The sequence below is a fragment of the Mycena indigotica genome, assembly GCF_014461135.1.
Source record: "Mycena indigotica strain 171206Taipei chromosome Unknown Mind.scaff0011, whole genome shotgun sequence".
Lineage (NCBI taxonomy): Eukaryota > Fungi > Basidiomycota > Agaricomycetes > Agaricales > Mycenaceae > Mycena > Mycena indigotica.
In genome coordinates, this window is record NW_023503010.1 from 2,328,622 (window position 1) to 2,349,308 (window position 20,687).

The window sequence follows — 20,687 nt, forward strand, 5'->3', positions numbered from 1 at the left end:
CCAAGCGCAAGTTGGACGAAGCAGACTCAAGTGAAAATCTGGTGAAGAACAAGAGACGACATATCCAATCATGAGCATTACTATCCCACAATATCTATCTACTGTAGATTACATGCCAATGACACAGTTCACATAGAATGCGTTAAGCCCACAGCCCAGCGACAAGGGGTGCCTTTGTGTGAGGAAGGCGATGGATCGAACTGAGTTGACGCGACCGACCGGGTTCAGCTGCAACGTCAGATCCTGCATTGTGGCCCTTTGGAATACGATTCCAAAGGTACAAAGATGGGAGGTATAATGTTTCCCGGAGTTTGCAGTCGCATACGAGGGCTAAGGGGACGGTCCGTTGTCACGTACTAGGTCAGAGACCGTTCCTTCAACAACGCCGACCCAGTGCAAACGTATCCCTGCTCTCCACATCTCCAACAAGCAGCGAACGGTGCTAATAGTCTTCCTGCCACGGTTCCCCCAGTCATCACCAGAAAAATCAGACTAACTATGGCCTGAAGAGTTATTCGGTCAAGTCGGAAGAACGATGAAGGAGAGAAACAAGAGGCGGTTAGTGTGACCAGTGACGACTCAGAGTTGCTTTCGCCACTTCGATCAAAGCGGATAGTTCGACGATACTTCGAGACTCGGATGCATGTTTCACAATCATGTGCTCTATATCAAAAAAGTAGTGATGTTGCTATTCCTTGACTGGGAAGTGTCTATTCAGTCTTCTGCATGTCTACAAGGTTGAGAAAGCCATTACACGGTATGGGTATTTCACTCACATAGCTTTGTAATGATGCCGCAATCCTTCCTCAGTGAACGTTCGACTAGAACCTTTGCAGTCGGAACAGTATATCTTGCCTGGAGAAGCAACGAGCGGCAGAAGATCTGGATGCCTGTCCAAACTATTCAGTGAACCCAACGGCGAAGACCAAAGGAACCCACATAGCAAGTGTATGACGCTCTAATCCAGCCTCGGTGAAAACTCGTTGAGATCCTGGACAAAATCCGCAATGTCTTTTGCCACTGTCTTGAATAGAACCGAAGTAAAGATGATCAGGGTTTTGGGTAGGATGTCTAGCGATTTCAACATGGTGCAAAAAGAAAATATGGGAAAGAGCCCACTTGCGGCACACATGGGAGACGAGACCCTTCGCCTTGACAGAATGAGAGCAGAATGGACATGCGACTTTATCTTGGGGAAACAATGTCGGTGTACTTGGTGGAGCTCGACCAAGTTGGATCACTTTCAGCTCGTCGAGTATCAAGTCACGATACTCGAGCCATACTAGAAGGAGTCAGAGAGCATAGGGAAAGAGTCGAATCCATACCATTTGCCGTCAAGAGAGTAAGGTCACGAGTGAACGCCTTCATGATCTTGACTACACTTGGACACTTAAGCAATTGACGAATCGCTTTCTTTTCGGCTTGTGCTTGGTATTTTAGACTGGAATGCCGACATAAGGGTACGGCCGATAGAAGAAAAAGGTAATAACAAAGTTGAATTGAGAGCATTGGTCTTCTTCATTTCGTTTTCGTATGGTTTGAGCCAGTCTTGAAGTTGCTGAGCGTTCTGTGTACATATATGAGACACTGTCTTTCGGAAGCTAGAGAACACACCTGTTCCAACGCAGGGCGCGATCGAGCACGCTTCTGATATTCCTGCCCAGAAATGAATGCAGCTTATATGGAGACACTGCGAGAGTGACTAACCTGCCCCAACTCCATGGTATTTCGACGACGAGTGTCAGCGAGAATACCAGGGCGTGATCTTCTCGTGATATTGGATTCCTGCAGCGCTGCACGAAGAGAAGACCGTTCGAAAGCATAGATGTCTTGATCTTGAGATGTCTTGCCAACGGCACAGCGAGGTAGCCAAAAGCCGTATTCGCGCATCACCACGTCTATATCTGGGTCCGTGCTGCGGAAAAACCGTGCCGGGCTAGAAGTGAGATGAGCAGACCGACATCAATCAGCACTGACAAGAAAACGAACGAGGTTAATTCTCCTTTGCACATAGACTGGACGAAGATTGATGTTGCATTGAAAAGGATTAGTCGCGATACTGACCGAGCAAGCACGATGACGTAATGCAAATAGAAAAGGCATGGAGTCGGTCGGGCGTGAGCAGTGCTAATAGTAGTGATGGGTCTCAAGTTTCGATGTAGCTGACCAAGACGCACCGTGCAAGGACCCTCTTCGAATATCCATGTGAAATAAGCACTTTGAGAATAGTTGCCTGTTGCTTCCACTTGAGGGCACGGCGGCATCAACTTGCAGTCGCCCCGGACGAGATTTTGACGAGCAGCAGTCCAGAGGGTGGCAGCGTGGTCGAAAATGAGGTTGCGGAAGCTATGCGAGGTCTTGGATAGTTGAAGAAGATCGTATGGGCTACATTGCGCCAGAATCTGTAAGTGGTTGTTAGTCGACAGATGTAGAAGAGACGAGGCTGACTGCTAGTCCGATGTCGAGCGGGAATTTGTTGAAGACGTGAAAGGTCGGGAGTCTATTGCTGGATGCGAAGGTGTATTCCAAAGGGAGCATATTTTGAGATGGAGGTCGGAAACAGAAACAGGACCGACGCCATCAATCGAAGTCAACGACATATTTCGGTCGTAAAAGTACAGGTAGACTCAAAAAGTTACAAGCAATTCGTTTCAATCAACCTGTTCGCCTCACAAAGTATGCCGACTAGCACCAGCCTCGCCAAAAGGCATATCCACGCAAGGTCACTAATCAACTTAGTCAATATCGCCCCATGCGAAACCGTAGTCCCTACACACCCGCAGTATAAGGCATGTAGTTCCTCCCACTGGCCTCGTTGCAACATGAAAACCCAAATCACAGGTGGAGGATGTCTGTGACTGGACGCAGTTGGGGCTTGTAAGAACAACACTATCGAAACAAAGGTTTGTGAACAGCCGGGCCGGTAAAAATACATTGAATTCAGATGATAGACTGATTCTACCCAGCTGGAGTAGCGTCTGTCGATCTTCCTGGCCTCTCCGAATGCGCCAGGTAATAATTTGACTGGGGTGGAGGCGCTGATGGCGGATTTTGCGACGGTTGTAAATGAGGCGGATAATGACTATACTTTGTTTCTGATTTGGGTCGCTCGGTAAGAGGATAATGGTTGACCTTGGGGGGTTGGCTGTTTTCGTTGGGGGTGATGTGGGCAGGGTAATATGAGCCAAGCGGAGTGGTGGACTTGTATTCTTCTGGTAATGCAGGAATGACTGCCGCATGTCTGCCACCAAGGGGTCCGCCCTCCACGAAATGCTGCCAAACGTAGTCCCGTAAGCGGTCCGCGTTGGGGAGCTCTTGTATCAAATGCTTGATGGTGTTTTGCCCGAATCCAAAAAAATCCGGGCCCGACACAGAATTAGAGTGCTGACGTTGACGGAGTGCATTGGCTTGTTTAACAATGTTTGACCACGCGCCGGTTGCGGTTCCCGCAATTATTGGTCTGTCTGGAGCGTCGGATGGGATGATTTGGAATTTTGGGCCGTCTCCGCCATCGAGAATTGTGCAGTGGTAGACAACCTCCGCATTTCGATCAATAGTTGAAAGATAACGCCTGTCGCAGGTCAGAACGATCAAGCCACTGCTCCGATGTGAGCGCACATACCGAGTAACTTCATATCCCACGGGAAAGATGTAGCGTTCCGTGTGGAAGTGCTCCCGCATGCAAACATCGCCCAAGCTGATAACAGTCATGATTCCAACGTTCAAAGGTAGCATGGGTTTGCCCTGTTTATCACGAGGTACCATGGGTATGTTGTAGCTCTTGCTGGTAACCGTATGTGCTTTTAAGCGCTTGGGTTTTGTTGGACGGGAGCCATCGATTGGAAGGTGTTGACTTGATAGAGATTGAGGCGGTTGTGGAGGCATCATCTGAGGTGGTGGCATATAAGGCATTCCAGGCATGGACCAGTAGGGATAGGGTGTCAAGTAAGAATAGGGCGGAATCCCACCGCCAGTCGGCGTAAGAAACGTGTAGGGATTATATGGACGTGGTACTGAGGATTCTGACTTCGCTTCGTGACTGCTAATGGGCACCGAAACAGACTGAGGGGCAGGGGGCGATGAAGCAGATGTCACCGTCTTGTGGTCGGATGAGCGTCGCTGAATTTTGGCAGTCGGGGCGTCTAAGTCTTGGTCTATAGGATTGCGAGGCCGCTTGGAGCTGTTCGGGCTTAAAATATAATCACCTGAGGTGTCTGCATCGTCAATGGTGTCCAATTCATCATCCTGAGCGACCCAGTCCAAGTCTTGCGATGACACGTCTTCCAGCCGTCCTAAAATCTGCGTCTCTGAGGTTTGGTCCAGTACCACACCTTTGCCTTTGCGATTACGCGTGTGAGGAGCTGGTGCTGGAAGAATCGGCTCCTCGTGGTCATTTAATTGGGGAGATGGCGAGGAACGACCATTCGCGGGAGGAGTGAACCCAGGCTGGCTTTCCAGTTCAGTGATGCGCTCCAGAAGTTGGCTGAGGGAGTTCTTCAATGAAAGCAGGTCATCGGGGAAATAACGCACTTGCGCTCTTCTTCCATTTGACTATTGCGCTCCCCTGACCGTTGAAGCTCTGTGCTAGTTTCTCGGTGTCTCTGGAGATTATGAGGGTTGTTCTATGGAAGAAAAACACACTGACCTCCTCAAGCTCAAAGAATCGGCGTTTTAGCTTGCGGTATTTGTCGTGCAACTCTTGCTCCGTCATCTTTGCGGGCGTTGGTAGTTGCATTGTTGCCGACAAAATCAGAGGATTGGAAACATCACTCTGGTGATGCTCTGCCGTGAGCTCTGGCATAAACAGCGCTCGTTGAAGGAGAGGGTGTCGGGTTCGGGAATAAGTCGAGGGCGTTACCCTCAGTTACAATCATTGCCACACAATGATTGATCCAACGCTTTACACCCAGTCTGAGTGGTCAACGTTGAAGAGCATGAGCCCTAACCTGATATAGCTCCTCCCAAAGAGTTGGATGATTCTGCTCTTTCGTATCCGCTGAATATTGTAGGGGAACAACACACCAGAATGATCTTTTATACCGCAAACAGATTTAAACCTCCGATATGAAATTCAGGTGGCGGATTCAATTTTTACACGGCACGGGCGCGAGTCGGGGAGATGGCGACGATCGCTGTTCAACCAAACTGGAACAGAAAATGTGGACATGGGCCTGATCATGTGACTTCGAATCCTTGGTCGCGTCTTTCAGCTCATATTTAATTGCAGCCCCGCCTGCTATTCTATCTACTTCTTCGGTGACTCCTTATGGCGGCCCATAGGGAAGGCTTCCCCGCTGTATCCATTGGACGAAGCCAAGGCTCCGAATTGTTGACAGCACATCCTCTGCTTTCACCTTCATCTCCCAATCACTCATCTGATGCCCATTCGAAGCAACGTAGCCCAAGCCCCAGCCGAAATGGACCCCACTATGTCCCCTATACACCGAGGCAACGTGGTCCGCCTACAGGCCTCACAACGACGGGTATGACAACGCACCCCTCGGTAGCTGCTCCGGCTCCCAATCAGCAGGGTGGTGCGACAAGCAAGTTGCAGATGGTCAACCTCAAAGCTGCGGCGCAAAATGTCGGTCTAGATGCCGGTAGTGTTGGTTGGGCGATCCTGGAGAAACTTGTGATATCAGAAGGTGGAGAGTGGACTGAAATTTGGAGTGCGCTGGCTGTCGGAAAGGTACGTCCTGCTCATTGCTATATTTGTTTTTCTTCCTGAGTACCGTAGGCTACATTATTGCTGCCACTGGAGCCGATTGCTCACAACGACAAGATAACCACAGAATTTGTAAAAGACCATATCATTCTGTGTGATGGACCTTCGCGCAAAAACGCTCATATTGTTACCTTGTCTGGTTTACGCGGCACACTTGACGGGTATGAACAACTCTGTTTGTCTATGTTTCGACTGAGGTTGCACCAGAAATACGCTGACGCTTCGGTCCACCCTCCACCCGTCATCCAAGGTCTTTCTGGACTTGCTTTCACCTGTAACTCGTCCATCAGCGCTGGCGAATATTGCCCCACTTCCCCATTTGCCCACCGCGACACCTTATCCTGAATTTGGTGTTCCATCATACACTTCAGGTCTCCCTCTCCCACCTAGAATCCCCCCTCCACTTCCCCCACGGCCGAGCATATCGCGGGGAACACAGCTTTCTGCGAGTCCCCAATCTCTTCCTTCCCGCCTGCCCAACCCGTTTGCATCTCTTTTTGGTTCCCATGGCGGCAAACACCCGCAGCAATCTCTCCAGACCCAACAGCAGGCCTCGCCACCAGCATCTCTTCACGAAGCAATCCATCCGGACCAACCGCTTGACGTTCCCGCCTTCACGATAGCCCGCAGCATAATTCGTAGGGACATTGCCAAATCCATTGATCGTGCTCTTCGTGCTGAATTGCACGCTTGTTGCGGTTCTCCACCTTGGGTTGCTGAACGGGTGGATGCTTTTGTTGCGCCATGGTACCCTTTTTCGCGTGTCAAGTCTGGAGGAAGCGAGAAAGGCACCCTCAGTTTTGTTGTTGGTGATCCACTCGCAGGGATGTTGCCTGACGAAATTGGCGAAATGGTACAGGGTTTCTATGCCAAGTTAGAAGATGACTTGAGAATTGGAGGTGGCAGGCGGAAAGCTAGCGACACAAGTCATGACGGGGAACTACATGAAAAAGATCAAGAAGAGAAAGAGAGCTGGATACGCGAGGTGCTTGCTTCTGTGGAGCGAGCCATTTGTGTTTTGTTTTTTGATCGGTCCGTCTCTCTTGCACCTCTGTTTTCATCTATCGAACATTGTCCAGGGTGTTTGCGCCTGCGACATCGGATGATCCGTCCCATGACCAAGCACTTTCAAGTCGCGTCGCGGCTTTGAATATGCTCGATCTCAATCTAGAACATCTGGGCGTTGATGTTCCACCGGAGGCAAACGACGGTTTGGAAAACGTAGTTAAGGCTTGTGGTCAAGGTTCGCAAGCCTATGTTCCTCTTTGCACAGGGCTGATCTTCTGTGTTTGTCAGTCCTTTCAGGCTTAGAATTACATCAAAGCCCATCAGAGAAAGCTTCCATTATGGTACAAGCACACCAGGAAGTTATCAGTGAGTTTTATCCACGATCCAGTTTGTAGTCGAAATCAATCAAATTTTAGATGGCCTGTCCCGGTTACCACGAGTCCGTTTACTCACGGAGGAAGAAGAACGGGCTCGAGCTTCTTCGAAAAAGCCGCCAACTACGAATGGTGGCGAGCAACAACCTGATATTGTAGTTTCTCCGTCACAACTTTCCCCATCTGCCGAGATCTCTGCACAATTGCCAATTACGCCGCCCCCCTCCGAACCTGCTGTCGATACAGTAAATCCTAGTATTTCTGAGCCGCCAGCCACAATAGGAACACAACCAATACCCTTAGATGAACATTTGCCGCGGCCAGAACTGGTTCCCCTGCCACCTTCTTACATCGAGGAACCCTCAGCATCAGTCGAAAAGCAATCTCCTCCGCCAAACATTCCCATTCCGACCCCAGTTTCTTCTGATGTCCTCCTGCCCCTTATCATCTTCGCGGTGGTCAAGTCGAATCCTGCTCGTTTAGTATCTCATCTGCTTTACACTCAGCGATTTCATGTCACACCCTCTGGCATAGCCCAAGGCGAAGAAGCTTTCTGTCTCGTGAACCTGATGGCTGTCGCTGAATTTTTGGAGAATGTCGATTTAGAGGCTTTGGGTCTAGGAAACGCAGGCATAAGGTTTATTCTTTGTTCGTCTTCTGATCTGGAACTCAATGCATATATAGTGCGGCAGACCTTACGCCTATCCCAATTGCGCGCAACAGCCCCAAAGTACCGTCAATCTCTCTTGCGGAGGAAGGTGCTGGTGTTCTTCGGCGTCAGGTCGACACGATCGCTGGTAGTGCCGGCCGTATGCTGACTGGTGTAACCGGTGTCGTAGACTCGTCGTTTGGAATGCTGAAACAGCTTCTGCCTGGGCAGACTCCACCGCCTGTTACTCCCGCTCTTGATAGCACATCTGCTGCAGCCCCATGGAATCTACCTCATGCTCGGCCTGGATTTGGTTTACTGCGCCGCGAAACCGGGTTTTCCATCGGTGGAATCAACATCGGGGGACGGTCAGAAGAGAAGAAGGGCGAAGAAGAATTGAAAGAAGTTTCGCGACCGGCCAGTTTACATGCAGGTGAAGCTGGGTCGGATGTTGGCTCAGAGGAAGAGTCAATAGAGGAGGATGAGGAAGATGGTCGGTATGATGGGGAAGCTGGGTCTCAGTACGACGCGCGCAGCATTCGTAGCTTTGAGAGCATGATGAGTAGGGAGCGGAGGAAAAACCGGGCACCTCGTGGATCTGGTCGAAAAAGTTTAACCGATCGACTGGCTCATGTGTCTGGCCTTGCAGGCTTGAAGGTGCATTCGATTTTAACCTCACAAAATCACGCTGAAGTCTTTCAGGGCTCACCTCCCCCCTAGACGAGAGTCACTACTACCCAACCGCTTTGACACGCCCGTATCATCACGGCCAAGCTCGCCAGCAGTCCATGGCGGTGGTTTGCGCATCTCTCCACCAAACCAGCGCTTCATGGATTGCTCGCCTGACGATTTACGGCTTTCCGAGGTTGCGGAACTGTTGAAAGAGTATCGGAGGCTGGTAGACGGGATCAGAGCTGTTGGCGGTTTCATTGGTGAGGAATAGGTGCCTTCATGTTGTACTGATATAGGCTCGTGATATTGAGATATCTTGAGCGCAATAACCGCATCTTGTTTCCCTCCTCCATGGTTCGTGCCTCTATTCATCTTTTCACCCTTGATTGTACAATTTCTGTCAACTTTCGTTGCGAAGTACTTACTATCCCGCAGTCAGACTGTGAATTTGGGGGTGAGTGTGACGACCAAAATAACAAGTCGTTACAGACTCCAGTTGTGGCCAGGTTTTGAGAACGGTAGAAGAACTGCCGCGAGTTACAATGATATAAAATGGACAAGATTTTGAATCATTTCGATTGAAGTAGTAGGTGGCGCCGAAAGGTTTGATAAGATGAGCTTGAAAGTTGCTCGAACGATACGAAGCGCTTGAAGTACTAGATGGGTATGTGACCTAGGGTCTGTCACGGTCAGCGTCTACCCTGTATTGACCGTAGCGGGTGCGGGTGACCGATCAAATCTTACCCGGGCGGGTACGGCCTCGCGCAAGCTCAGCACCCACCACCGCTTTTATAGGCCAAATATCTCGGGTGCCCCCGGGTAAATACCCGCGGGCAGTCTACCGGGTGTGTCCGCTACCCGCTGAGCCATGCCCGGGCGGGTGCGGTCATCGAACTCAATCGCAATTACCTGACCTGGGTACGACCCGGGTTATTAGACCCTAGGCATGTCAAAGGCCATATCAGCTGACTCAGCCTCAGACTGATACAAATCTGAAATCACTTTCTTCCCCCAACAAACGGTGCCGTTCTTTCGTTCATGACTCGAGCAACCTTTTTTGTGTTCTCCCTCCATGCCTCGGTATCAGCTCGAGGCTACCACTGCGCTCACTTCCGGGGCATTGCTCAGTGCCGTCTTATTTTTTGTCAACCGCACCAAAGACGGGAAAATTCGCCTAGAGGAAAACGAAGCGTCTGATCCTTTCGATGTCACGACCGCCGAGGACCTGACTGACGGATACCCGCTTCAGGAGGAAAAGTTCTGGTCGACGGTGGGCAATTTTGACTTTGCACGCGTATTTGCTAATGCTCGTTTGCAGATGAAACGGCGGAAGATGTTGTTATCTGTCCTTGCCTCTCTCCTCTTGTGCGTCCAGCTGGCCGCAGCGGCCTTGGATAGTTTTGGACAAATTTCATGCTTGCGCGTTGCATTTTCCTTCTACATTGCAACGGTCGCTGTCTTTTCTATTCGACGCCAATCGGTATTCGAGCATACTGAATCTATATGGCATCTTTCCGCCCTCAATTTCGTTCCCGTCCCGCTGCTTGGGTTCACCGCCATCATTCCCGACGATTACCATCCGGTGTCCTCGGTGTCTGTCCACGCCCCAACCATTCTGTGGTACACGGCGCTGGGGCTCCATCTCGTCGTGGCCCTCATCGCTGCCAACACCCCTTGTGGTCCCGCTTTGCATTACCCTCCAGAGGCCATCTACTCTGAAAAGATCGCCCAAGCAATAACAAACACGGCTGAAAACAATGTTGCGGGAATTTACGGCGCCTCACCTCTCGGCATCCTGTTCTTCTCCTACTCTACCAAGGTCGTGATGCTCGGAAACACGGCCGCCTCTCTCGAGATCGGCGACCTCCCCATTCTCACCGTTGATATGCGCGCCTCCCACTTATACGACTCGATGAAGCGCGTGCTCCGCACCGTGTCGCTGCGCATTCCTTTCCTCTTCTGGAGTTGGCAGCCGCGGGTTGGCTCCGGGATAACGCTAGGATACCAACTACTTGTTACTAACAAGTCTGGATTCCTGGCCCTGATTTTGCTGTCCCTCGCGGCGGGAGGCATGTTTTACATGCCACCACTGCTGCTGAGCGGCCTTCTTCGCTACTTGGAGAGCGACCTTGAAAGGCAAGACTTCCGATGGGGACTGGTCTGGGTTGCTGGCCTGCTCTGTGCACATTTGACGCTGTTCACACTCACTGGTAGGCCGGCTATTGATTCTTCGACTGTTTCTGACAGATTTGTCCAGGCCAAGTGTGGTCCCTTGCGACAGCGACGCTCCAGGCGAAACTCCGAAACCAGCTAAACACGGTGTTGTTTGCGAAGACTCTGCTTCGCAAAGACATCGCCTCTACTGCTCCGACGTCTACTGCGAACGAGGAATCAAAAGAGGATGGGGCCGAGAAGTCTGAAGGGTTTTCGTCAAAAGCGCAAATTATGACCTTGATGTTCGTGGGTTTTATTTTATGTCTTTGGTTGACCGTTGACTTGATTCTCAGGACCACGGACGTTGACCGCGTTGCGAGGCTTACGATGCACCTCTTCAGTGTTATCGGCAAGTTCAATCTAGTCCCCGTTTACTGTATATATCAATCTTTGCATAGATGTCCCCATCGAGATCATCGTCGGTACCACCTTCCTCTACAAGCTCCTGGGTGCGTGTTAACAATGTGATTTAAGATCGACTCAATTGTTTATTAGGCGTCTCCAGCCTATTTGGTCTCGGTATTGCTATTGCCTGTTTACCACTAAATCATTTTGCCGGCAAAGCTGTCTCGGGTGCTCAAGATAACCTGATGAAATCTCGTGATCAACGAGTGGCACTCATGAATGAGGTATCCTACTTCGTCTCTTCTCATCATTGACGAACTCTGGTGAATAGGTTCTCGGCGGTATCCGTATGCTCAAAGTAAGCCTTGAACGTGGACCGCTCTCTGACGAAATGTTCCCAGTTCATGGCCTGGGAAAGAAGCTTCGAGGATCGCATCCTCAAAATCCGTTCGAAAGAACTCAAGTACCAACGTTTGAACTATATCATTGAGGTACGACTTTCCAGCTCAGATGAACATACATGTGAAAATGAAATCAGTCACTACTGGAAGGGTTCTGGAGTGGCATTCCTGTGATCATCACACTGGTCTCATTCTACCACTTTGCAGTCATACGCGGCGAAGTGTTGAAGCCATCGATCGCGTTTACTTCAGTGAGCTCGCGCTATTCTCACTCAACGACTTGTTTACACTGCATTAGATCATTGGTAGGTACCAAGGTCTGAAGCTTCTTTCCATGTTGAATTGTGCTATCAGTCTTCAACGAGCTCCGATTTGCTCTGTCTTTGCTCACAGGCACATTCATCAACATTGTCCAAAGTGCTGTTTCCCTTCGCCGTATAGAAACAGTAAGCCATTCGCCGAACCGATCTTGGCATATATTTATGCACCAAAACTCTAGTATCTGGGCACGCGTGAAATCAGCCTGGTACCAGACCTCTCTGTTCAAACACGGCGTGTTGCATTCAACTCCTGTACTGTCACATGGCCGCAAGACACATCAACGGGGTCTACGCCAGGCACAAGCGCGGCATCAACTCCGCGACAAAAGTTCCTTCTTCTGGACCTCTCATTTGAGTTTCCCGAAGGACAGTTATCTCTGGTTTGCGGGAAGCTCGGGTCAGGGAAGACTTTGTTGCTCCTCGGTATGCTTATTTGATCTTTTCTCGTGATGAGTTGCGGGTTGACAGGCATTACCAGCGTTGCTTGGGGAAGCTGATGTTGTCGCGGGACAACTTTCGTGCCCGCGTTCTCCGGCAAACACGCTTGCATCATTTGCAGGATTCGACCCTGCAAAAGAAACCTGGCTTGTTGATGGCGTTTGCGCATATGTTCCTCAGGTAGTGCATTTCTTAGAGCGTTTGATTTGGGTTGTTTATCTTGCTCAAGACTGCATGGCTGCAAAATGCTTCGATCAAAGACAATATTCTCTTTTCATTGCCCTACGACGACGAGCGTTATCGTCTAACACTTGAGGCTTGCGCCTTGGTCAGCGACCTGGCTATTCTTGACGACGGCGACGATTCTGAGATCGGAGAACGAGGTGTATGTGTGATCAAGGCTTTACATCTCTTATATATATATTTGGTGCGCATGGCGAAGCGGTGATGAAGGATGCGCCGGCCTGCGGCCTGCGGCCTGCGTCCTCCGCGTCCGCGTCTGCATCCGCCGGCTCCACGTCGGACGCATGCCGCAGGCGTTGATTCCCTCCGCTGTCCACCTCAACGCTGCTTGCTCACCCATCGCAAAGGCTCGCAGCTCGCTAAGGCTCGCAGCGAGCGCTCGTAATTTATGCACCTAAGGACAAAAAATTTTACAGGTTATCCGACGTGTGAACAAACCATCCGACGCGTAAACTACGTGTTTGACGCGTAAGTGCAGTTCCTCAAAGGTACCCGACGCGTAAACTACCGTGTTTGACGCGTAAAAAAACTACCAAGTATCCCCGTGTAGCTCCCGATCCGAGTCCCCCCTCCTGCCTTCTCCGCGTCAAAGTCCAGGTTTTCTTGGCGCGTGTATGTAGGTGTCCGCGCGCAATGGCCTCAAGTGTGCCAGATTCCAACTCACGCCGGGGCCACGCAGCACTCCAACCCGTTTCTACTCCAATAGGCCCGCCCCACTATTGTCAACCTCCCCCCGTTTCCAAGACCATCGGCAAGCACTGGGATCCAACGATGCAGCAGGTAAGCACGCGTTGGAGTTGGGCGCTGAAGACGGCAAGTCTTTGGAGTCGGGTTTTCAAGTTGCCAATGCACCGCAGGCAGAGCTCCCGGGTGGTCCGGGGCAAGTTTTGGAGACAAACGGCGCAAGCTCGAGGTAAAAATGGCTGTTTGGGGGAAGGGAAATGAGGTTAACAACAGCGACACGAGAATGATCATGAGGCCACTGTTGCTTGTTGCTGAGCGGAAATGGTGGCTGCAGGTTCATCGGCGATGTCACCCACAGAAATCAAGCCCAACTGCGCCGCAGGCGAGCTCTCGCCAAAATGTAGTTGTGCGGGGGCCGAATTTTGAAGGGGAGTGGAATCGGGTGCTGCCAACGCGCCGCAGACGGAGCTCCCGCGAAACATAGGTGGTCCGGGGCAAGGTTTTGAAGGGGCTTGTGAATAGAAGCAATGGCTTTGCCGTTGCTATACCGCTCGCGCAAGAGCACACATTGGAGTCAGGCTGAACAGCGCCGCATGCGAGAATAACAGTTGCAGGAAGTCGGATTGTGCAAACTGCCGAAATGTAGTCGTGCGGCTCGGGGGGCGAGTTTTGAAGGGGAAGGGAGAGTGAAGTCGGGTTTTGCAAACGCGCCGCAGGCGAAGCTCCCGCGAAATATAGGTGGTCCGGGGCGAGTTTTTGAGCCGAAGTGACAAGTTGAAGCATTGGCCACAACGGCGCCGCAGGCGACCTCTAGGGAAAAAATGGTGTTGCGGCCAGCGAAAATGGGCTCGGGATTGTCGTTGGCATCAATAGAGTTGCTGCAGGGGCAAGCTTTCGGAGATTGAAGTCGGGATTGTCGCGATGCTTGTGTTGGTGATGGAACGGCGCCGCAGGTGAGCTCGGGCGCAAATATTAGTGTTATAGGCAGCATGAAGCGGTGATTGTGTGCAAGTCATGGCGGTGGAGGTTCAACGGCGCCGCAGGCGGCCTCCAGCGAAAAATAAGTGTTGGTAGGAAGGAAAATGGCCTCGAGATCGACGTTGGCGTCAATAGCGCGTCGGGAACAAGTCGCGGAAGTTTTGCCGACCAGGCTGAGGATATAGACTCGGCGGTCTCCAACAGCGCCGCAGGCGAGCTGCGGCAAAAATGAGTGGTGCGTGGAATGGATTTCGAAGGCTCGGGGGGAGCGATAAGGAAGCGCTTGCTGTCGTGATTTAGGCTGTGTAGTTACGTCTGAACGCTGAAGCGCCGCAGGCAAGCTCCAGCGAAAAGGCGATCTTGCAGGGAACGGGAAGCGAGGCTGATGAGCATAGCACTTGCTTGCAGCTAGTCGTGAAAGCAATTGCTGGCATTATTGGGCTGTGTAGTCACATCTGAACAAGAAATAAGTATTCAAACAAATGCAAACAGTACAAAACTTACGCGATGGCGAGAGTGGAAGCAGGGACATTGTATTGGCGGTGCAACGGCGCCGCAGGCGATCTGCAGCGAAAATTCGCTGTTCCGGAGAGGCGAAATGGTCTCAATCGACGTTGAGCTTGCTGTTATGTACCTGTCGATATACAGTTAGAAAGCATTTCGAATAGATGAGAAGATCACATACCTGGGGTTCAACACAGATAGTGAAGCCGTCATCACACAAGCCCAAGGAGGCAACAGCGCCGCAGGCAGCTCCGACGGGGAAAAATGTTGGGGGATAATGGGATGACGGAAAGGACCTTGTGACCACGCGGCTTTGCCGCGCGGGACGCGTCTGCCAATGGAGAGAGGCGACGTGAGTGTTGACATCGAGCAGACTGCTGTCGCAAAAGGTCAGCAAGTCTTTTGGAGAAGTCAGAATCACTCACCAAAACCGGCAGCAAACAGCTGCCAACGCGACGATGCCAGCCCAGCTGTTACTCGTGCCTCCGGCGGCAAAACCCCGCGAAAATTAGGCCGACTTAGCGTGTTTTTAAGCAGCAAAAGTGCAGCCGAAAAACATCGGGAAATCCGGATCAATGATCGGATCCGCGGCCGGCAGCTCCGGCATCGCGGCCCTGCGCTATTCTGGCACGGAAATCAGCTCGAGATCAAGTGCGGAAGCCAAAGAGACTAACCGTGTGCTGAGCAGTCGGAAGGCCGTTATGCATCGCCTCCGGCGGCAAAATCTAGCAGACAATGAGTCATTTCGAAGGCAAAATGAGGCCGAAAAGTGCTTACGTAATCGCCGCGCAAAAGCGCGTACAGCAGAAGGGAGTGAGCACAGTGTCTACGCTTGGTTCCCGTGCAAGTGGCTCGTCAACACGCCCCTGGGCGCAGACTCAGAGAATACAAGACCAACGGCTGCAATGACAAGTCAGCACATAAACGCGACTTGGAAACGGGGGGGAGACCTACCACGCAGCGTGAGGAGGTCGCTACAATAAGTGGGCATCGGCGCCTCTGAGAGCGAAGTCTTGGTGCATCTAGCTGCTGGGGACAGAGTCAGCAAAAAAAACATCGCTTTTGCAATGAAGACATATGGGAGCACTGACTTGGCAGCCAAGTCCTGGCGCATTTGCTCGTTGCACAGAGGCAGCAGAACATGGAGGTCATTAGGGAGCGTGAGGTCGGGGGTCCCAACAGACGACAAGAAGAGCTCGGCGGGAATGTGTAGTGCTAGTGGTGGGCGATGGCAGAAAGTGAAAAAGTGGAGGGAGGTGGTGGTTTTGAGGAAAGGTCCGATGAGGCGTGACTGCTGTCAGAAAGGCACACGTGTCGCAACACGTTTGTTGACGCGTTGGGATGAGTAGTGCCGTCAGAAAGGTACGCGTCTGTTGACGCGTTGCTGAGTTGTCCGTGACGGTGGGAAGAAAGACGGTGACACGGCGTGACAAGGCCGATGGCCAAGGAAAAAATAATGAAAAATTATGGCGCCATATCGGCGAGGCGCGTACGAGGTTCCCGAAAGCCTAAGCGAGTCCCCGAGTCAGGTTCCTGTGGTGACATCAGGAACCAAATACGGCACAGGGGTGATACGACAAATGATACCGCTTAAGCTCTTCAGCGTGGAAACTTCGTTCGGCTGGCTTTTGGCCCGATGTCGTTTCGTACCTTTTGTTCGAGGGGTGTGTCATTTTTGCCGCTTCTGTCTGTTTTTTTTCTTGGAAAACATTACTCAGAGTCTTTTTGTCACGCAAGTCTCGTCACGACTAGTTCTAATTTAACTTGGCTCTCCAGGATTTTCTGAGCGTTCACTGAAGGCCACGAAGATAGCATCCCAAAAAGGGAATGGGCACAACAATTGCTCATTATATGGTGTTCTGCCCTCGATCAGAAGATCTGAAGCGTGGGAAACAATGTTCACTATCTATAAATGTTATCCACCGCTCCATCCCCGCCATCCACAGTCTCAAACCCGCTAGTTCCCCCTCCATTGCTTTCCACTCTGATAATACTCTACCACCCCATCGTCGTTTCCGATTGCGCCGAGCGTGTGTGAATATGATGTTGCCATCACCCCTGACATGTAGCCGCGAGGATCGGCCGGGAAGCACATCTCCGCGCGCACCGTGCGCGTGGAATTGCGAACTACGCGATTTCGCGTATTTGACCCTGAGCAGCAACCGCTCCCGCCGCAACATCCCCCAGCGGATGGATATCACCTTGGGAAATGTTTCAACTGCCACGTAGCTCATCCGCGCTGCCTATAACAGCTGGCCGACATCAAATTACGCGCCAACTCTCCTTGTTTCCCCCCACTCATGGCCTTCTTCTCAGTGACAACATCCCCAAGTCTCGACTCTCATCAGCTGCTGTTGGTGTCTTGCTCATTTGAGCTTTCTCTCATTCCCATCTACATACTGACAATTGGTAGTTAGCTCCGCCTCCCACCCCTGCCCGACGTTGTCGCGATCGTCTTTGACAAGGTAAGTACTCTGACCAAAAGAACCTCACCTTCATTTTCAGCCAGCGACAACGAGCTTGGCGTTGGACCTGGTTTGCAGACTCCATGGCGAGCACGTTGAGGTGGTGAGTGTCGCGTTCCCTGCCTTTGATCCCGACAACTGACCTCATAAAAGACCCACTTTCCCGACTCGCTTGTTATCGTTGGCATTGTCGCACCTTGTCCTGGCTTGAAATCGTTGCGCGTGACATCTTGGTATGTAGACGGCAACAGGTCTGTCAGTATTCTGTTGATGTCAAGACAAGTTGCTGGTTTTCGCAAGCGGACGGTGTCCTTGTTGCGCTTGCTTGCAACCTTGACGCGCCCGTCGTTGAGAGCAGAACAGTGTCGAGGGACTGGGGTTGCAACGCTATAAGGTGAGCAATTGTTCAAAGCCGATGAAGAGAAGCTTACATCGTTGATTTAGCTCCCTATCAAGACCTCCGCTGACCGTGACGAGCGGCTCTGAAAGACAGGTTAGTCGCCAAACCCTGTCGTTGACTGAGGCCATGTGGAAAGCTGGCGCAATGCAATCCTTCGCAGCCAACCGCTTCGCGTTGAGTCATGAGTTTTTCTTTGTTAACGGAGACTAATCTGACCGCTATAGACCCACTTTCGGCCTAAATGCCCAAACCAGTCAGGCGGAGGGCGAGCCGGGTTTTGGTCCAGAGTAGTGGTAAGTTGACTTGTTAAAAGAAAGAGCCGTCGCCGAGCCCCGATTTGCAATTGGCAGCGAGTTTGCGGTGAGTTTCTTCCTCAAACTCAGAGAATCCGAGCATAACTAACCATTATAGGCCCACTTTTGCTCAAAGCAACCCCGAACCTCCCCAGAGCGCTCGCGCCGCAACTTTCCAAGCGGCGCCGAAGTCTGGGCTGAATTCAGGGACTTGGGCCGTCCGGAGAGCGGGCCGAGCCAGAAAATGGAGTTGGGCTAGCCAAAACGCATTATTGCGCCAAGCCCCGGCTGATTACGCCGCGAGGTCTTGGATGCAATGCTGCGATTTGCGAGGCCTCAGTTCACCGTGAGTTGCCGCCGGCATAAGTTTTGAGGGAGTTGGTGTTGCCGTTTGGGCCGGAGAGGGGCAGTTGGCGTGTCAAAGCCGCCGTTAAGCGCTGGATGCTGACTGAAGGCCCGTAAGTCCGCAGTTCATTTCCTTTGACTGCTTGCTTACCTCGTCAATAGTTTCGCTGAAACAAATCAGTAACTATCCAAGCTGGTTGCTAGCGTTCGCGCTCACCGTTGCAGCTCGCGAATACAAGCCCATGCTTGCAAGCTCTATCTAATGACTTCAATCTTACCGGTTGGCCCTGCAGAGGGTGAGTCTACGTTTGGACAGATACACTCTTACCCAAGTACCAGGTTACGATCGCGCTTCCGTTCGACATTGCTGTTTGTTGTCTTTGCTTCAGGTGAGTTGGCTGGTTAAGACGGTATTTGTCCAACTTTACGGACTATGCAAGTCAATTGGTCAAACCAGACAGAAATCAATTCTTACCTGCTCTCCGCCTAGCCCAGCACTCCCCGATTCATGTCGAATATTTCAAGAGCGAGGCCCGCAAGTCGGGCGGCAAATCGCGCTGGTTTGCAGGTGAGTTTTTTTTGCCAACTCAGCCATACCTAATCGTTTTCTTTGCGCTCGAAGCCTTGGCAGCGAGTTTGCGTGCCGAACCCACGAGTGGTGAGTTTCTGCACCAAACTCGGACAATCTGGGCATACCTGACAGTTGTAGCCCCACGATTTCGCCCAAAGCCCGGCAAGTGCTGCTGAATACAGAAAACACGCTTGCGCCGTTGACTGCTGGTGAGTTTTCCTCATCAAAATCGGATGATCTGCCATACCTGACCATTTTAGTCCCGGTTTAGCCCCAACCAGCCCCGCAGGTGCCGTCCGGAGACGACACGCTGGCGCCCCGGGCGACGGGATTTGGGAGCGAAAAGCGGGCCGTAACGGACTTGGGTGGTAAGTTGACTCGTTGGGTGTATTCGGCTCCCCTTCGCAGCCGAAACCAGTTGTTGCGCCGAGCCCAGTCCGTTTTCGGAGGAGGTGGGGTTTGCTGACCGGCCCGTTGCAGAGGCCTCCCAGTATGTAGTCGTGAGGAGAGTGTGCCGCGATATTGCGCTGGCCTGAGTTTAGCCGTGACCGTTGGTCGTTGCTGCTGCCAGGGCCGGGCCGCGAAATATCGCCGCTGCAAAGACGGTTAGCGGGCCAGTCGGACTGACACGCAACGTGTTCCGCAAAATGGTGCCGCCATCTTCACTTGTTGTAGACTGTTGTAGATTTGCGAGGCGTGCCGGTTGTGATCGGAGCCCGTAGCTCGCGCTGAAGTGGTGGTCGCCGAAAGAGTGTCATAGTAGTGCTGATGCTTGTCGGAGGGCCGGAAGACAGAGCCCTTGGCCGGCCGGCCACGTTTGTGGGAGCTCGGTTTCGAGATGGAAGAGACGTTCGTGGTGGTTGCGGAAAGAGTGTCGGTCCGCGTCCCGGCGCCGGGCGTCACACCACTGCCAAAGCTGTGACGCCCGGCGTTCAAGCTTTTTCTTGCGCCAACGCCGAACACCACCACATTGCGCTGGCCAACCGTTCAGCTTCGTCTTTGAGCCCTACGACTGCTTGACAACCAGGTTAGTTTGCCGCTCGCTGTCACTATTTGCGTGGCTCACCCGTTTTGCAGAACTCGTCTATTTCCTTGAGCAAACTGCCGTCCTCGAACACTGCCGACATGTACCAACGACGCGCGCGGACGAGCTGGACACAAAAATTCTCCTCGATCGCGTCGCTTACGTAAGCACTTTTCTGCGGCACTTACATTTTGCTCAACTAACTAACTTGTTCTTTTTTAAGTAGGATTCTGTCGCCAGAACCGCGAGCAACGCCTCGGGCTTGAACGGAAGGGGTGTAGTCTGGACTGTGGAGGTCGTCGCTGGTGTGAGCGCTCGCCCCGATGCTGCGTGCCAGGTCGATTCCTGGTGTTTCTGCTGTTACCATTGTCGGAGGAAGTGATGTCCTGCCCACAATATTCAGGTACCTCTGCATGGACCTCATCAAAGCACATACTGCGAAAATGCTTCTGCTACTGCTGGGGCAAGACCACGAATGACGCCATCCGACGAAGTTTATCCACATCTCCTGTTTCTTTTGGCCGATGTATGCAGAGAGGCTGTATTGATCCGAGTCAGCACCATTTAGTTGAACGGCCCAACTCTCCAGTCGAGACACACAGAAATCCGTGAGTTTCTAACAGGACCAATCAGGATCATTCATCTTTCTGTTTGCGCGCACAGAGCATACAACGTACCTTGCTTCGTCCCGGAATGGCAAACAAATGGTGTGGTATGTGACGCAGAACGGCTGCCATGACTTCGTTCTGCAACTCTACTCTACCATCGGTGGCGTGGGCCTTGTGGTGGACATCTAGTTTGGAGTTATAGCGCGCGAGATCAGCGTGTAGCTCGTGGTCTTTTTGCGCTGCGAGAGCTACGGGAAAGGCGGCAGAAAGCGTTTGGATAATGACCGGAAGGGTTGGATCCATCTTCTCTTAAGTGTGCAGATCATTTTCGTCGAATTTGGGAAGTGTAAGCCCGGATTTGCCTTTCCTACGTGATTGGGAGTTGAGGAGCGGGATTCTCTATGTACTAGAATAGAGTAGAAGCGC

At 51.9% G+C, this 20,687-nt stretch overlaps 5 protein-coding genes across 5 annotated transcripts; 2 read left to right on the forward strand and 3 right to left on the reverse strand.

Moving 5' to 3' along the window:
* Positions 1-714: 714 nt before the first annotated feature.
* Positions 715-4,735, reverse strand: MIND_01181700 (uncharacterized protein; the record flags this gene model as incomplete). The annotated part of the gene is made up of 18 exons (XM_037368329.1): positions 715-730; positions 777-890; positions 940-1,071; positions 1,120-1,282; positions 1,326-1,441; positions 1,491-1,567; positions 1,615-1,656; positions 1,708-1,936; positions 1,990-2,015; positions 2,065-2,127; positions 2,178-2,402; positions 2,449-2,500; positions 2,661-2,726; positions 2,778-3,082; positions 3,133-3,571; positions 3,623-4,483; positions 4,531-4,601; positions 4,646-4,735. The coding sequence occupies 18 exons, from the start codon at positions 4,733-4,735 to the stop codon at positions 715-717; spliced, it is 3,087 nt and encodes a 1,028-aa protein (XP_037215255.1).
* A 531-nt stretch (positions 4,736-5,266) lies between these two features.
* MIND_01181800 (VPS9 domain-containing protein) lies at positions 5,267-8,699 on the forward strand (the record flags this gene model as incomplete). Its single annotated transcript, XM_037368330.1, has 8 exons — positions 5,267-5,689; positions 5,738-5,886; positions 5,933-6,757; positions 6,805-6,968; positions 7,022-7,099; positions 7,150-7,744; positions 7,792-8,413; positions 8,451-8,699. The coding sequence occupies 8 exons, from the start codon at positions 5,267-5,269 to the stop codon at positions 8,697-8,699; spliced, it is 3,105 nt and encodes a 1,034-aa protein (XP_037215256.1).
* An 801-nt stretch (positions 8,700-9,500) lies between these two features.
* MIND_01181900 (Multidrug resistance-associated ABC transporter protein) lies at positions 9,501-12,594 on the forward strand (the record flags this gene model as incomplete). Its single annotated transcript, XM_037368331.1, has 14 exons — positions 9,501-9,698; positions 9,747-10,638; positions 10,686-10,892; positions 10,936-10,995; positions 11,041-11,091; positions 11,138-11,271; positions 11,319-11,345; positions 11,389-11,478; positions 11,526-11,639; positions 11,687-11,693; positions 11,743-11,834; positions 11,888-12,131; positions 12,187-12,326; positions 12,376-12,594. The coding sequence occupies 14 exons, from the start codon at positions 9,501-9,503 to the stop codon at positions 12,592-12,594; spliced, it is 2,475 nt and encodes an 824-aa protein (XP_037215257.1).
* A 4,374-nt stretch (positions 12,595-16,968) lies between these two features.
* MIND_01182000 (uncharacterized protein) lies at positions 16,969-17,548 on the reverse strand (the record flags this gene model as incomplete). Its single annotated transcript, XM_037368332.1, has 2 exons — positions 16,969-17,393; positions 17,452-17,548. 2 exons carry the CDS (start codon positions 17,546-17,548, stop codon positions 16,969-16,971), a joined length of 522 nt encoding a protein of 173 aa, XP_037215258.1.
* A 2,013-nt stretch (positions 17,549-19,561) lies between these two features.
* Positions 19,562-20,564, reverse strand: MIND_01182100 (uncharacterized protein; the record flags this gene model as incomplete). The annotated part of the gene is made up of 6 exons (XM_037368333.1): positions 19,562-19,644; positions 19,696-19,811; positions 19,862-19,979; positions 20,018-20,039; positions 20,090-20,269; positions 20,331-20,564. 6 exons carry the CDS (start codon positions 20,562-20,564, stop codon positions 19,562-19,564), a joined length of 753 nt encoding a protein of 250 aa, XP_037215259.1.
* Between the last annotated feature and the right edge of the window lie 123 nt (positions 20,565-20,687).